The following is a 15,000-nucleotide window of genomic DNA, read 5'->3' as shown; positions in this document are numbered from 1 at the left end:
AAGGTTAAAATAAAATAAAAGGAAAAAGTTGTGCTGTAAAGGTTAGACCAATACCTCACCTCGCATATCAGAATAAGTAGGATATCCACACTAATTTTTTTTATTTTTTTTTTCTCTATATGTGGTTGATCCATAATAACAATTCAGTCCCATAACACTAACATATTGTAATATTCAGAGTACCGTCATTAATATTCACATAATTTCTGTCCATATCCTCACTTGCTTTTGTAAATAATTCAAGCAATACTTTTCCTAATCTGTGTGTTTCCCCAAGCCTTTAAAGGCAATACTTAATAGATAAAATATTATGAAAATAATAGATCCCGATATTCTATATACTAAGCCGGATGTTGAGCACTTCTTTCTTTTACCTAAATCCGAAGACTGTGACTATTGTACATTATCATCAACACTGAAAGTCTTACATCAAGATCATGGTTGCAGTTCAACTTTGTAAAAGTCACCATTCCTGAAAAATGGAAAATTAAAGGAAATTATGAATCTAGTTCGTGCTGATTATTGATATAACAAGCAAGACTCAAACTTAATGTAATCCTTAACCTTATATACAACTTAATGGTAAAAAGCAAACATGCAAGGGTAGGTAGCGAAAAGTAAAAAAAGATATATATGGGAGATGGAGCATTTCACAAAATTCCCTTACCAGACTATACGTACTGTAGATATGCATGTACATATAGGTACGCATATATGTTTTGCCAGACATAAGTATTTCTCTCTCTTCCTCTCTCTCACTCTTTTTCTGTGTGTGTGTGTGTGTGTGTGTGTGTGTGTGTGTGTGTGTGTGTGTGTGTGTGTGTGTGTGTGTGTGTGTGTGTGTGTGTGTGTGTGTGTGTGTGTGTGTGTGTGTGTGTGTGTGTGTGTGTTCGTGTGTGTGTGTGTGTGTGTGTGTGTGTGTGTGTGTGTGTGTGTGTGTGTGTGTGTGTGTGTGTGTGTGTGTGTGTGCGCGCACGCGCGCATGTGTGGTTACGCTTCTATCTGTATACATTTATAGATACTTGTATAAAACCATAAGTTCTATGTATACATTCGTATTGATAAGATGTATTCATTCAAGCATACATACTACATACATACATCACATACATACATACATATAAAGGTACTTACGTAAATGAATATAAATATATCCACACATGCATACATACTGTACATAACCGATTGTATACATGACGGATACATACATATGAGAAACCCACTGTAGTCATTGTGTATGTGTATGAAGGTTCCATGCTCCAAGGCTCCCGAAAGAAAATAGCCAAGCTACCAACAAAACAAAACATCTCTAATACATCACCTTTCTCCAACACTCCGGGCATCCTTCTCCAACAATCCAGACCTCCTCCAACACTCCGGGCGTCTGCCTCCAAATCATATAGGCCTCCTCCTCCTCCAAATACATGAGGTTTTCTCCGATATTTCGGGGTTTTCGCCATCTTCAACCTTTGGCTTCATAAGAGTTCCGTTTACTTCTATTTTTATTTCATTTTTTTTTTTTTTTTTTGCATTATAGTAGTTCATTTTTTTTTATTTCCATATAGCATAATGGCTTCTTTTAAGTTTATTTGTATTGACAGCCATGTTTTATCAACTTTCTAGGATCAAAGCTTATTATTATAATCTTATACAAGGACCTGTTTTGATATTTTTTTTATGTTAGTGTGATACTTAGAATAGATCTATTCACAAAAAGTGATGCATACCTAGTAATTTCTAAGAGGATCTTATCTTTTATTGTCCTCAGTTGAGGCTGAAATTTTGTCACTCAACTCACTCAACATTCAAGAGTTTATCATAGTAATTTCATGTCATTTATTCTTTTATCTTTAATTGGTCCAGTATTAAAGTAGGATATATGTATATACTGTATATATATATTTATGCATAATATATATATATATATATATCATTCATTTATTCAGTCATGTTGGTGATGGAGATATGGAGAAAAGGCGTATGTGTTTTCCATTGTTTATTATCACTAATGTCCCACATACTGTACATAGACAACATAATCTGGGATTCTAACTCAGCAATGTACAACATAACACAAAAGGGAGGGTTTAACTTAGAATGATTATAATTATAATTATGATAATAATAATGATAATAATAATAATAATAATGATAATAATAATGATAATAATAATACATGGAAGAATGTACAACATAGGTGATACCGAAGAAAGAAATGTACAACAAAAGGTTTAGCTTTTTTCTTGTATAAATGCCCCGCGAAGTCATACGTCAAGTACAACTTCGCCTTCTCGTTGGGGCTAAGTTTACGGGGAGGGGGAATAATGATAATGATAATAATAATCATTAATAATTATGATAATGTACAACATAACACAACGCTATTTCAGGAAAAGGTGATACATTATGTACAACAGAATATAACACACATCAGTTACCAAAGCTTGATAACACCATTGATTGATGCAGACAAAGCCCTCAGGATGAATGATGAAATCATTACAACAATCATTATTAATGTAAAAATAGAAAGAACGCTCACATATACGGCAATGATAAGGGGTCGAGCCCAACGGGCTTCCCAAAGTGCCTAGCAAGTAATTATTGTTATTATTATTACTATTATTATATCATTACTAATATTATTTCAAATATTCACATTCAAATAGGAACTTTGCGATTCATTTCAATTACATAAATAATTTTTAAACAGTGTGAGTGAGGAACCACTGCAGAAATTCAGTCTTCTCATATGCGAGGCCCCAACCGTGGGGGGGTGGGCGATCATTGGGGGGGTGAGGGGGTGAGATTTTTTCCTTTTTCTTTTTTGGGTGTGGGGGGGACTTCGAGAGGGGGGTTAATCAACCCCACTCCGCCCCCTTTACCGCCCCTCACCCCTCCTCTGCCCCTTGAGCCGACACGGTTGTTTTCACAGCTATCCACTACTAGGAGGGGGAGGATGTTGGGGGAGGGGGGATTTGTTTTTGGGGGGGTTATTGGGGTGTGTATTTGTCGGGGTTTCGAGGGACACAGAGCACAGTTACACGTGTGTGAAAAAATAAAGGGGTGGGGGAGGGAGGAGGCGTCTCATGTGGCTTCAGGTTTCCTGATTGTGTCTTGCAGCCTCTAACTTGGTCCTCGGAAGCGCCAAGAGGCAATGGCAACATCGCTCGAACTCGCCTTCGAGGGTGAGAGTCGAGGAGGAGAACGAAGGATACAAGAAGAGGGAGGTGGAGGGTAGGTGGGGGGAGAAGAACGGGGGAGGAGACGAGGCATATACTTGTACAATTACGAGGTCTGTGACGCCAAAGGCGTAGGTGCGGATACATATCCTTGATAAAGATGCATAGAGCTGGACAGACAGACAGAGGGAGGGTGGGAACAGACGGGGCTGGGGTAAGGTTATCCGTTATAAACAATTTACTCACAGGGCTATATATTAATATAATTCTATTCTATACTTCTGATTTTTTTCTTCAATATACACACGTATTTTGACTTGGAACCATTGCTGCTGATGGGAATCCGAGGAAAAAGGAGGTAACCGTTCAATGGAATTAAACAACCATGATAGTTCCTACGTCGTAAATCTCGCGCGCGAACTAGGGCCGAAAAAACTAGAGAAAGAATAAAAAAAAAAAAAAAAAAAGGAAAAGGTGTAGGTGGTGGTGGTGGTTGAGGTGGTGGTGATTGGCTTATTCTGGTAGTAATGTAATATTAGGCTGTTGGAGAATGTGGACCTGAACTGTGATATCTGTTTTTAATTAGTATTAGTATTATTTTCTATGTTTTAAGATTAATCTAGTTTACATCTGAAGACATATCGGAGATTAGGAACTGACGTTGGTGTTAGGAGGACGCAGGAGGAAGAGGATGGCGAGGCAGAGGAGGAAGAGGAGGAAGAGGAGGAAGAGGAGGAAGAGGAGGGAAGGCGACAGGTGTTGGACTGCACAGAAAGTGTAACTACGGTATCAGACAACAATATGGAGACTTTGATTTGTGTCAGTACTATGGCGCACAATATTTTTTAATTCTTATCTTTTTTGCGTTAGACTAATTTATTCAACTGATAACTGAGTCATGATCGACCAGGACTTCATACTAAAGTCCTCCCCTCAGCTGAATAAAATTGTCTTATATTGACCGGAACGAAATGTATCAAGTGCGTCCTAGTATTGACGAGATCAAACTCTCCTCTTTTGCACAAAGGAAAAACTACAGAAGTAGGAGGAACAAAGGGAGGGGTCGGAGGAAGAGGAGGAAGCGAAGGAAGAGGAGGAGGAAACAACGATGAGGAAAGAGAGGAGTAGGAGGGTGAGAAGAGGAGGAGGAGGGGCGTGTCAAGACGCCACTCCACCATGACTCCCACCTCCAACTCCCTCCATCCATCCATCTCCTCCTCCAACTCTACGACCTTCTCCTCCCACGTCTCCCCATTTCTCCCCTATATCTTGTTCTTCCTCTTCATCAATTTCTAGGGCGAGGTAGAGAACCTTTCACGCTTATAACCCGTGCCTTGCTCTGTACCCTTGGCTGTAGTTATTATTATAATATGGAAGATTTTGAATGGATGTGAGGGCAGTGAAATGGCCCACTGTGATATATATACAAACATATATATATATATATATATATATATATATATATATATATATATATATATATATATATGTATATATATATATATATGCATTGTCTATTATAGAGTTCCTGAGTTGTTTGCATGCACTGTAGTGATGGTACATATGGGGGAGGAGCTTATGCTGTATATAGACTACATATTGGATGGGAGCAGGTCAGAACAAGACACGGGAAAGTAGTAACTTGCCACCGTTTGAGTGTAGTATTAGATTCCTTTAACGCCAGAAATACCGCGTCGTACTTTATAACTTTTATTATGGTAAGTACCAGGCGATTTTTATTTATTTATTTATTTATCTGTTTATTTATCTATTTTTTTTTTTTTAGGGTGAAGGTGTAAGACCCTGAACTGAACGAGGTCTCAAAGGATCGAGACCCCAACAGGATGGGTTACTGCTCTTCAGGTGAATAAAATCGCTCAACCTTTACCGAAATAAAATCTACAAAATATGCCGCGGTATTTAAAGGGTTAACTGTCGATGACGTTTTTTTTTTTTTTAAAGAGCTTTTAATTCACTCTCTCTCTCACACTCTCACTCTCTCTTTCTCTCGTTCTGGTGTGCTATTTCTTCTTTTATCACTGTTATATAAAAGTCGTACTTAGAGGAACTTGTCACCGTACAGCAAGAGAAACCAAAATTCGTCGCCAATATTAAAATTCTTTGCTGGCACCATCTGGCTTATGTGGATAAAATATCTGATACTCCCAAAGAAATTGGTTGTTACAACCTTGGAAGACATGCCGAGGGAACAGTTGGAGAGTTGTGGTGATAGTGGTTATAGGAGGTGTAACAGTTGTAGTCGGAGTGGTTGTAGTTAAAGGTTGTTAGTACAACATGTAGTGGCGTCTTAGAAGCTGTTAGTTAAAGAATCACTCGGTTGTTAATAAAGATAGAAAATGTGGTGACGTTAGCAAGAATAGGGGTGACAGTGTTAGGAGTTTAGTATGAGCTGATGGTTCTAGGTTGTATTTTGTAAACCTGGGGTTGTTGAGGCAAAGCATCAACAACCTTTGGTTGTGGGAGGAGAGGAGGGGAAAGGGTCAGGGTTATAATTATTGTTGTTGTTGTTGCTGTTGCTGTATTATTTCTTCCTTTATCTGCTACTGTTTTGTGAAACCCCAAGCGAGTACTGGGATCTACCGGTTTCAGATATTGGCTATAATGGCCCAATAACCAGCTCCAGTTAAAACGCTTGATATAACTATTTTTTTTATGGCGAGTGAGAATTTCTTTTTAACAAAAACGGGTAAATTGTGTACTCTAGGTCAGGTGGTGTACCTTTTTTCAAAAAGAACAATTAAAAAAAAATATTGTAGCACTTCTCATCGATTTTAAGACAAGCTGATACCTAAATAGTAGTACTACTGATATAATAACTCGAAATAAGATCAATAATAATAAGAATAATATTTCTCTCAAACATTTACGTGAACAGCTTAAAAAGTGGTAGGAACGGTAATTAGTTCAGTTAGTATACAGTACTGATTTCACATGTTACACAATTTAGGGAACATTGCGTCCTATGCTTGTTGCGAGGTATGTCAGTGTTTCATTATTAGTAGTAATATGGTCTAGTTTCTAGCATTTCACGTCAGATTCTACAGAACTAGAATTTTACACAGAATTCACATCAACCAACAGTAGTGAAGCTTTTAAGGCCTCATACTTATAGTAAGGCCTGATTCTGGGAACTTTCGTAGCTTTTTTTTATATTTTTTTTTGCAAAATGCCACCAATGAACATCAACACAGTAAGCGACACAGGGGTTCTTCCACATTCAAAAGGGGCGCACCGTAGCCTTAAGCCTCGCTTGCTTGGCGCGGCGCCCCCCCTCCACATCGCACCTGAGTCATGCTTGGGGGTAGGGCCGAGTAGTGCACGGGCAAGGAGCCAGCGCCTCTTGCAGACAAGAGGCAGGTAGCTATGTAGGTAAGTAGGTAGGAAAGGCTTGGGGGGAGGGGGACAGGCAGGGCTGAGGCGCCCATGCAAGGGGTAGCAGCTCCTGACGGAACACGACACTGAATGTAAAGAGGAGCATTCAGGATTTTTTTTTATTTATTTTTTTTATGTTTTTTTTTTTTTTGTTTATTATTTTTTTTTAATAGCGTGCGAGGGGCGGCCACCGCTGCCAAGCCGAACCGAAGGTGTACGGGCGGTCTCTGGGGGGAGTGATGGAGGAGTAGCACCTCTACTCACCGGCTCCGGCCATCATGGCGTGCTGAAGCAGAGGGTGCGGCGCCCCCTGCAGCCCCCCGAGACCCATCTGCTGGTACATCTGATGTAGGAGCTGCAGACGGTTCAAGTCCTCGCTGCCGGCGCCTACGACGCCGCCGCCACTGCCACCGCCTCCGCCGACCACTTTCTTGTCGTCATGGACGGCGCTAGGCGGAGAGCCCATGGCCATGAGTTGCGCCATCTGTAGCTGTTGGGCCAAGCTGGTGGGAGGCCCGATTCCTCGGTCCTCAACGCCAGGCAAGGTCCCCACTAAGCTCCCGGGGTTGGGCGCTATCCCGATCGTGGAGTCTCCCTCCTCCTTCGCCTTTTCAAGGAACATTTTCATATTTTCGATATGTGATCGCGTAAACAAATGGTCCTGAATGGAATATTTGTGGCTGTACTTGAAGCTGCACACCCTGCACTCCTCCGGGGGCTTGGGCGGCTCGGGTTCGGTGCCCAAGACCTTCTGGAGCGCTAGTTTAGCTTTCTTTTCTTTAGCGCGCGCGTTCTGAAACCACACTTGCACTACACGTTTCGCCAAACCGATCTCCCTCCCCAACATCTCGCACTCGGCCATGGTAGGCGTCTTGTAATCGGCAAAGACGCTCTTCATGATCTTCACCTGGATTGAGGACATCTGCGTGCGGAACCTCTTGTTGGGCTGGTTCTGCTTGGCCGAGCTCGTGGTCGAGGATGCGGGGGACGTCGGGTTACTCTCGAGGGAGTAATTCCCGGCCTCACCCTCATCGAGCTCGAGGATCTCGAGCTGGCAATTGTCGTCGTCAGAGTGGTCCTCGAGGTTTTCCGTTGAGGTGTCCAGAAGGGAGTTCTCGAGGCCCATGGGCCGCACCAAGTCGAGCGGCTTACTGAGGTCCAGCGGGCACTCCCCTTCCCTACGTCCGCCACCATCAGACGTCATGTTGACATCGTTGAGGTAGCGCCTGATAGCCTCTTCGTGGTACTTGGCTATCGAGTCCTCCGGGACGTCTGAGAAGGAGAAGAGAGAAGAGGGCATCACTTGAGAGGCTGAAGGGGTGGAAGTAGAGGAGTTGCCGAAGGTCCCAACACCAGAGTCTTCTACATCAGGCAGTGCATCAATGTTGATGTCTCCCTTTGAATACTGATCCGCGTGCTTAGTGGAGAGGTGCGACTCTAGGGCAGACTTGACTTTAAAGATAGCAGGACAGAAGGGGCATTTTTTGTTAATGACTTGGGCATGAGCTCTAAACTGACCTTTCCTCTCTCTGGCTCGAGTGTTCTGGAACCACACCTGGACGACTCGCTTCTTGAGGCCTACCTCTTGGGCGATGGTCTCGAGCATCTTGCGGGATGGGTTGGCCTCCAGCTGGTACTTCTGGTAGAGGTAGTCGAGCTGCTCCGGAAGGATGGTGGTCCGGAGGCGCTTGTCTCGCTGGGCGCTCTCCCCACTCACCACGGTGCTGCAGTCCTTCTCGTCCTCGCTCTCATCCATCTTTCGCTTGATGGGGGAGGCTGGAGGAACAAGAGGACTGGGCTGCTGAGGCGGCAGGCCCGAGGGCGGGTGCTGCTGGAGACTCTGCGCCTGCGGGTGCACGTGCGGCTGCGGCTGCACCTGCTGCTGCGCCTGCTGCTGTAGACCAACAAACGGGGAGTCTGGGGTTTTATTTAGGAACAGAGCGGGATTCATTAAATGCACAATCTGATGTTCCCTCCACTGTTCGAATCGGCTGAACACGAGACTACACTTGTCACACTGGAAGGATTGGTCACTCGGTTTGTTCTCCATATTGTTGGATTGCTGCGAGGAGTCCGTCACGTTGGAGTTATTGGAGTTTTCGTCGTGGTAGAGGGCCGCCGCCTGCGCCGCCGCTGCCTGCGCCTGCGCGGACCGCTTGGCGTCCTCCTCCTTGAAGCAGTGCGTCTTTTGGTGTCGAATAAGCTCGTAGTATCGCTGGAAAACAAGCAGGCACTTCTTGCACTGGTAGTTGAGGCCCGGCGTGCGCGTGAAACGGCCCGCACCCTCGTCGTTGGGGTCAAGAGGGGGCTGGTTCTCGTATACCTTGCGCGCCTTCTGGCGGGCATTTTGAAACCACACGACGATGACGCGAGGGGACAAATTGAGCAGCTTGGAAAGGTACTCCAGGTCGTCGTCTTTCGGATATGCGTTGTTTTCGAAGAACTCCTGGAGGACCTTAATCTGGTAGTCGGTGAAGCGGGTCCGGTTGGCCCGCTTTCCGGTCGAGTTGCTATTGGAGGAGGAGGAGGAGGAGGAGGCGTTGCTTGTCGTCGGAGTGGTGGGGAAGGGCACGTGGGGAGGCGTGGGGCTCACACCTGAGCTTGGAGGAATAAGGCCTGCATTAGGAACTGTGGGCGGTGCATGCGGCAGTTTGTGCGCCAACATGGGACTCGACTCGAGTTGCGAGGAGATCAGGGAGGTGAGCGAGAGCGAAGTCGGTGGTGACGTCATGGAAAAAGGCGACGGCAGAGACACCGGAGGCATTCCCAAGGGCGAAGACGACGCCGACGACACCAGCTGCGGGCCACAGCCTACCTGGTGCTGCGGCGGCGGCTGCTGTTGCTGCTGCTGCTGGTGATGGTGTTGTTGTTGTTGCTGCTGCTGCTGCTGTTGGTGTTGTTGCTGCTGTTGCTCTTGCTGATGTTGGTGGTGAAACGACTGTTGCTGCTGCTGTTGGAGCGGCAAGGACGGCGTCCCTAGGCCACTTGACCCACCAGTGTTGTCCTCGGTCTTTACTTGTACTCGGCTAGTGTCTTGGTTAAGACTAGGAACTTTGTTGAGCGGGGACGAGCTGGTCAGGTCAGAAGGGGGACCTTCGTTCTCCTTGAGGGGCCCGACGGACTGGCGGCCGTTGGACTCCGGGCGCTCCTCCTCGCGGCCCTTATTGAGGGCAGCGATCTCCTGCGCCTCATCCGGGTTGAGGGGCATCACCTTGGCTTCGCCCGTCTTCTCGTACTCCTCGAGGTTGAGGGTTGTGGACGGCGGGATGCTGAAGTTGTAGGGGGAATCCTTGTTCCTCTGGCGCTCCTTGAACAGCGTGTTCCGGAACCAGTGCTTGATCACCTTGGGCGGCAGGCCGCTCTGCTTGGCCATTTCGTTGATCTGGTCCTCCGTCGGGGAGTTGTTGATATCGAAATGCGAGCGCAGGATCTTCAGCTGCTCGTCGGTGATGCGGGTCCGCGCTCTCTTCTGCTGGGCAGCGGCCGCGGCTGCGGCAGCGGCCTGCTGCTGCTGCAGGAGGTGCTGCTGCTTCAGCTGGGCCATGGGGTCCCCCGATCCCGGGTAGCCCTGGGGCCCAGTCGCCTGCTGCGCCTGTGACGGAATCTGGCCCTGCATGCTGGCGGCGGCCAGGGACATGGGGTCGAACATCTGGGGTGGAAGCATCGGCATCAGCGGCGGCTGCAGGTTCATGGCCGCCAGCGGGTTGAGGTGGAGAGGGAGTCCCGCAAGGCCAAGGCTCGCCATCATCATCGGGTTGAAGGGCATTTGTTGCATCTGGGCGGCGGTAAGGGCGTTGAGGGCGGCCGCCATCTCAGCCATCTGCATCGAGGACGAGCCACCAGGACAGCCACTGCCTCCACCACCTCCTCCTCCGCCGCCTCCGCCATGGTCAGGGCCTGGGGTGCTGGTGGGCGGCAGGGCTCCGGGTGTGGGCGTGGCGCGAGAGGTGGGCGGGGTGATAGCGTCGCTCGGCCCTGACTCAGGATCTCTCTCTCTCTCATCTGAAGTTCCCCTTTCATTCGAACCCTCAATCTCCGCCTCCCGGTTTCCCTCCTCCGTATCTGGAAGAGCAGAGGGATCTGAACTAGTACCATGCCTTTTGTCATATTCCTTGCGGAATGCACTGGCATATTTTTCTAAACAATTAATAGGAACACCTGTCTGATGAATTTCTTCCAAGTGAGCCTTTAATACCCAAATACTAGAGAAGTGCTTATTACAGTAAGGACACTCTGACCTGCTCAGTTCAGGCAGGTCAGGGTGGTGGTGGTGTTGTGGGTGATTGGGAGGGTGGTGGGGGTGAGGGGACTGGTGGTGGTGTTGAGGGTGAGGGTGGTGGTTAGACTTTGGTGTGTTTTTATCACCAATCATGCCATCAGAATCGCCTTTGGAGCTGACGTTCTGTTGATTTTCAATATAGTGAATGACTAAGTCAAATCCAAAGCTTTCTAAGAGGTGCTTATGTATGCGTGAAGATTTTCTGAAAGGTACAGTGAATCTAGAGGTAGAGAGAGACTCTATGGAACATTCAGATGGAGAGAGAGAGCGATCGTGGGGCTGAGTCGGGAGCGAGTGCTGCGGTGCCGGTACTACGCCGCCGGCGCCGCCGCCGCCAACGCCGCCACCTAAGCTGCCGCCGGCGCCGGCTTGATAGAGCGCCATGGCCCATGCGTCAAGAACACTACCGGGCTGACCCAGGCCATTATTCCCCCCGAGGTTCTGCTGAAGGAGGCCTAAGTGTGGGGGCAGTAGGCAACTCGTGGCGTGCTGTACAGCCTGTTCGGGCGTGGTACACACAGTACCACATCGCGGGCACGGGGCTGCGATGGCCCCCGGGGGCGGCGCACCACCTCCGGGGGCACTGAGTGGGGGCTGCGGCGTGGAGGGGGGCAAGGGCGGATGCTGAGGGGCTAGCGAGGGGACCGGGGAGGGCGGCGTGGGCCTGGAAGTGCAGGGAGGAGGAGGGAGCTCCAGGTCCCGCGACGGGAGGAGTGGGGCGGGGTGGTCATGTGGGGTGACTGGGGACGGTCTGAGGGAGCCACCAACGCCGGAGGGAGTGGCTGTGTTGGGAAGGGTGGCGTTGGTGGTGGCGGCGTTAGAGGAAGAGGTGGAGGAATGGGTGGTGGAGGAGGAGAAAGTGGAGGAGGAAGTGGCACCAAGGCCGCTACCACCAACACCGACACCACCACTACCACCACCACTACTGCCACCACCGCCGCCGCCGCCACCACCACCGCCTCCACCGGGCTCACTGGGCTGTTCGATCAAGGGGCGTGAAAGGTCAACCTGCCCAGCGGCGACTAGTTCGTAGATACGGGCTGTCCGCGTCTGGTGCAAGACCGAGCGGACGTGGATGTCGAGGGTGGACTGTTGTGAGTAGGCCACCCGACACACGTTACACCGGTAAGGTTTTCGCTCTTCCTCCTCCATGTGGAGGCGAGGTAGCAGGGCTTGGCCTACGCCCACGCCGCCTACGCCACCACCGCCGCCACTAAGCAGCAAGGAGGAGGAATCTGGACTAGTGGCAGTGCTCGCTTCAGACTGTGTCTGAGTGTGCGGTAGAGGTCCCAGAGTCTCTTTCTCTTGCATAGTCTTTTTAAGCTTGTGCAAGTGACTGACCGAATTGTAGTGGACAAGGAGAATGTTTTTCTGTGTGAAGGACTCTTTGCAGACTTCGCATTTATAGGGTCTATTAGGGTCAAGGTACTTTTCCATAGGATAAGACATCTTTTCTCCCTTGCGGTGCAACAGAGTCTTTTGGTGAGCCGTCAGGTAGCTCTGACGGGTAAAGGCGACCCGGCACCTATGGCACTTGTAGCGCCTGGCCGGGTCGCTATAGTTGTCCATCGCCATGGTCTCTGAATTGAGGTAGTCCTCGATAGCCTGCTGCTGCGGCAGGAGAGGAGGGTCGTCGAGGACGACCACCTCCGAGGACGACTCACCCTCATCGTCCTTATTGGACTCGCGCCTCAGGAGCGCCGTGGTGTTGGGGTCGAGTACCGGACCGGCACCGGCCCCCACGGGCGCTCCGACAATAGACGCCTGGAACTGGTGCTTTTCCACGGCAGAGAGCTCGTGGTGGTCCAGCGTGACATGCTTTTGCAAAGCCGCCAGGGACCTAAAGTTCCGGTGGCACAAGAGACATTTGGTGGCGTCTCGAATGGCGTGGTACTGGGAATGCAACTGCAATTTCTCTACCGTTTTAAAGGCAAGCGAACATTGCTGGCACCGGTACTTGTACACATGGCGCTCGGATACCGCGACTGAAGGTACTGGAGCGGCTCCGTGGATCTCTCTGAAGTGACTATGAAGCGCCTGCGCCGTCCCAAAATACTGATTGCAGCCCTTCTTCCAACACAGGTACCCCGGCCCCCTCGGGGTGTGGCTCAGGGGCAAGTGACCAGCCTCCGCCTGGTGTTGCACCAACTCGTCCATAGAGGCCCACGCCCGGCGGCACACGGCACACGTCAGCTCCTCCAGCTCTTGGCCCCCGCTCCTCTCGTCCCCTGGCCCTCGCTTACCTGAAGTGATTGACGCTGAGACAACAGCACCGGAAGAAGACGACGGCGAAGGCTGCCGCGGCTGCTGCTGGTGCTGCTGATGGAGGTGGTGATGCGGCTGCTGCTGCTGCTGCTGTTGCGGGTGGTGCGGATGGTCCTCTTCCTTAATCCGCGGGTGCTGGTGCTGCTGCTGCTGCTCCGACTGCGAATTCTCCTTCTGGTGTTCCTCTTCTTCGGAATCCTTCCTGGCCGCGTTGCTGAGCCTGACGAGGAGGAGGAGCCTCTGGAGGCCGTCGGCGTTGACGGTGTGGACAGCGGTGGCATGGCGCTCGAGGGAGGCCATGTCCCCGCACATTTCCTCGCACAGAGGGCACGACAGCTTGGCCTTCTTCTCACCGTGGTCACTCTCGATGTGCTGCTGCAGGTGGGACTCTACCTCGCTGGTGTAGTTGCAGAAGGGACACGCGTGCACTTGATCCGGCAACCTCTCCTCCTTGACGTCTTCTGCAAAGACACAACGGAAACAACGTTAAGAACCTATTCTGCAAACGATCGACAACACGAAATGTCTATGTAAATACAAAACCACACACAAACAATTTGTAAGTACATATGTATGTATTAAATATCTTAGATATAAATATGTATATACATGTCTACATAAATACAACGTGAATAATGGGATATTGTAACAGAGGGGATCTCGATGAAATAGTCCAGTTATGAAACGTTTGATAAATATCGAATGGTAATTAAGAATAAATCATCATACAATGGCACTAAATTGGATAATCAATGGTTGACATTATGCTGCCTTTATGGAAACATCAAAGCACTGACATATGGATCAACGTATAATTACTCTAGAAAGAAACAAAACTATAGTTACTCAGAACACATTTTTGTCAGTTATCTAAGGTGTTCCCAGAAGTGCTCCTAGAAGGACCTCTAGGAGTTCAAAGCCATTACAAATTCCAGGTTTTCGAGAACCCCTGTTGTAATGCATGGGAGAGGAAAAGAAGGACACAAATGCACATAACTACCATCAAGGATAACACGCTTTGCAGTGGTCTTCACCCTCATGATTCAACTTGGCGGTCACTTCAACATGGCAGCCCGTCACCCGCATAAAATATATCCCTCCACCTCCTCCCACTCACTTGCACACTTCACTGCATTACGATACCTCCACCAATCAGACCCTCAATAAAAAATGAGTCCTTCAAGAGCAGTTTCACGATTTCTTCGGTCACGGCACTGACAAATAGAACGTGTTCTCTCTAAGAGCTTTCTCGCAACTGGATGGAGTTCTACGTCAGTCCTGGACGGGCGCGACGCCGCCCGACTTCCTACCTGGTACTAATGACCTAAACAATATTACATGAACAGGCGTTGGGCAGCTTAAGCCCAATAATCGAGACTCATTAGAGGCCCTGGACGACTCACTCCCCCAACGCCGCTCAGCACTGCATGGCTTCCTCGCCTACCTTGTACGTCCATCACAACGTATAACTATATATGTACAGTATTATACACATGCCTATGTACTTACAGTACATACATACATACACACACAACCAGAACATGTGGATAACCAATACATACATACACACACACACACACACACACACACACACACACACACACACACACACACACATATATATATATATATATATATATATATATATATATATACACACGCATATTACTTGGTATGACTGCAATTATAGGTTTGTGTGTGTGTGTGTGTGTGTGTGTGTGTGTGTGTGTGTGTGTGTGTGTGTGTGTGTGTGTGTGTGTGTGTGTGTAAGCCTAAGGCAAATTTCTCAATATGAAGAGCCATTCAATTGCGAGGACAGGTTTCCTTTCTCATGGTACAGAGAGATAAAATATTTACTCATCGAGTCAGACACAATAAGCT

The 15,000-nt window shown here is 48.4% G+C and overlaps 1 protein-coding gene across 4 annotated transcripts in view; it reads right to left on the bottom strand.

Annotated features, from left to right (window-relative positions):
• Positions 1 to 1,983: 1,983 nt before the first annotated feature.
• Positions 1,984 to 15,000, bottom strand: part of zfh2 (Zn finger homeodomain 2) — a 481,980-nt gene continuing 468,963 nt past the window's right edge. For 2 of the 4 annotated variants that reach the window (XM_076207829.1, XM_076207828.1), the window contains one exon: positions 1,984 to 13,580. In XM_076207829.1, the coding sequence (XP_076063944.1) occupies positions 6,832 to 13,580 (6,749 nt within the window). In that variant the 3' untranslated portion in view covers positions 1,984 to 6,831. The remainder of the gene's footprint in view (positions 13,581 to 15,000) is intronic. The other 2 variants (XM_076207831.1, XM_076207832.1) reach the window with 2 other exon arrangements.

Source organism: Oratosquilla oratoria, chromosome 24 (assembly GCF_046742065.1).
Source record: "Oratosquilla oratoria isolate Oo_2021 chromosome 24, ASM4674206v1, whole genome shotgun sequence".
Lineage (NCBI taxonomy): Eukaryota > Metazoa > Arthropoda > Malacostraca > Stomatopoda > Squillidae > Oratosquilla > Oratosquilla oratoria.
This window is presented reverse-complemented; position numbering and strand designations above follow the sequence as displayed.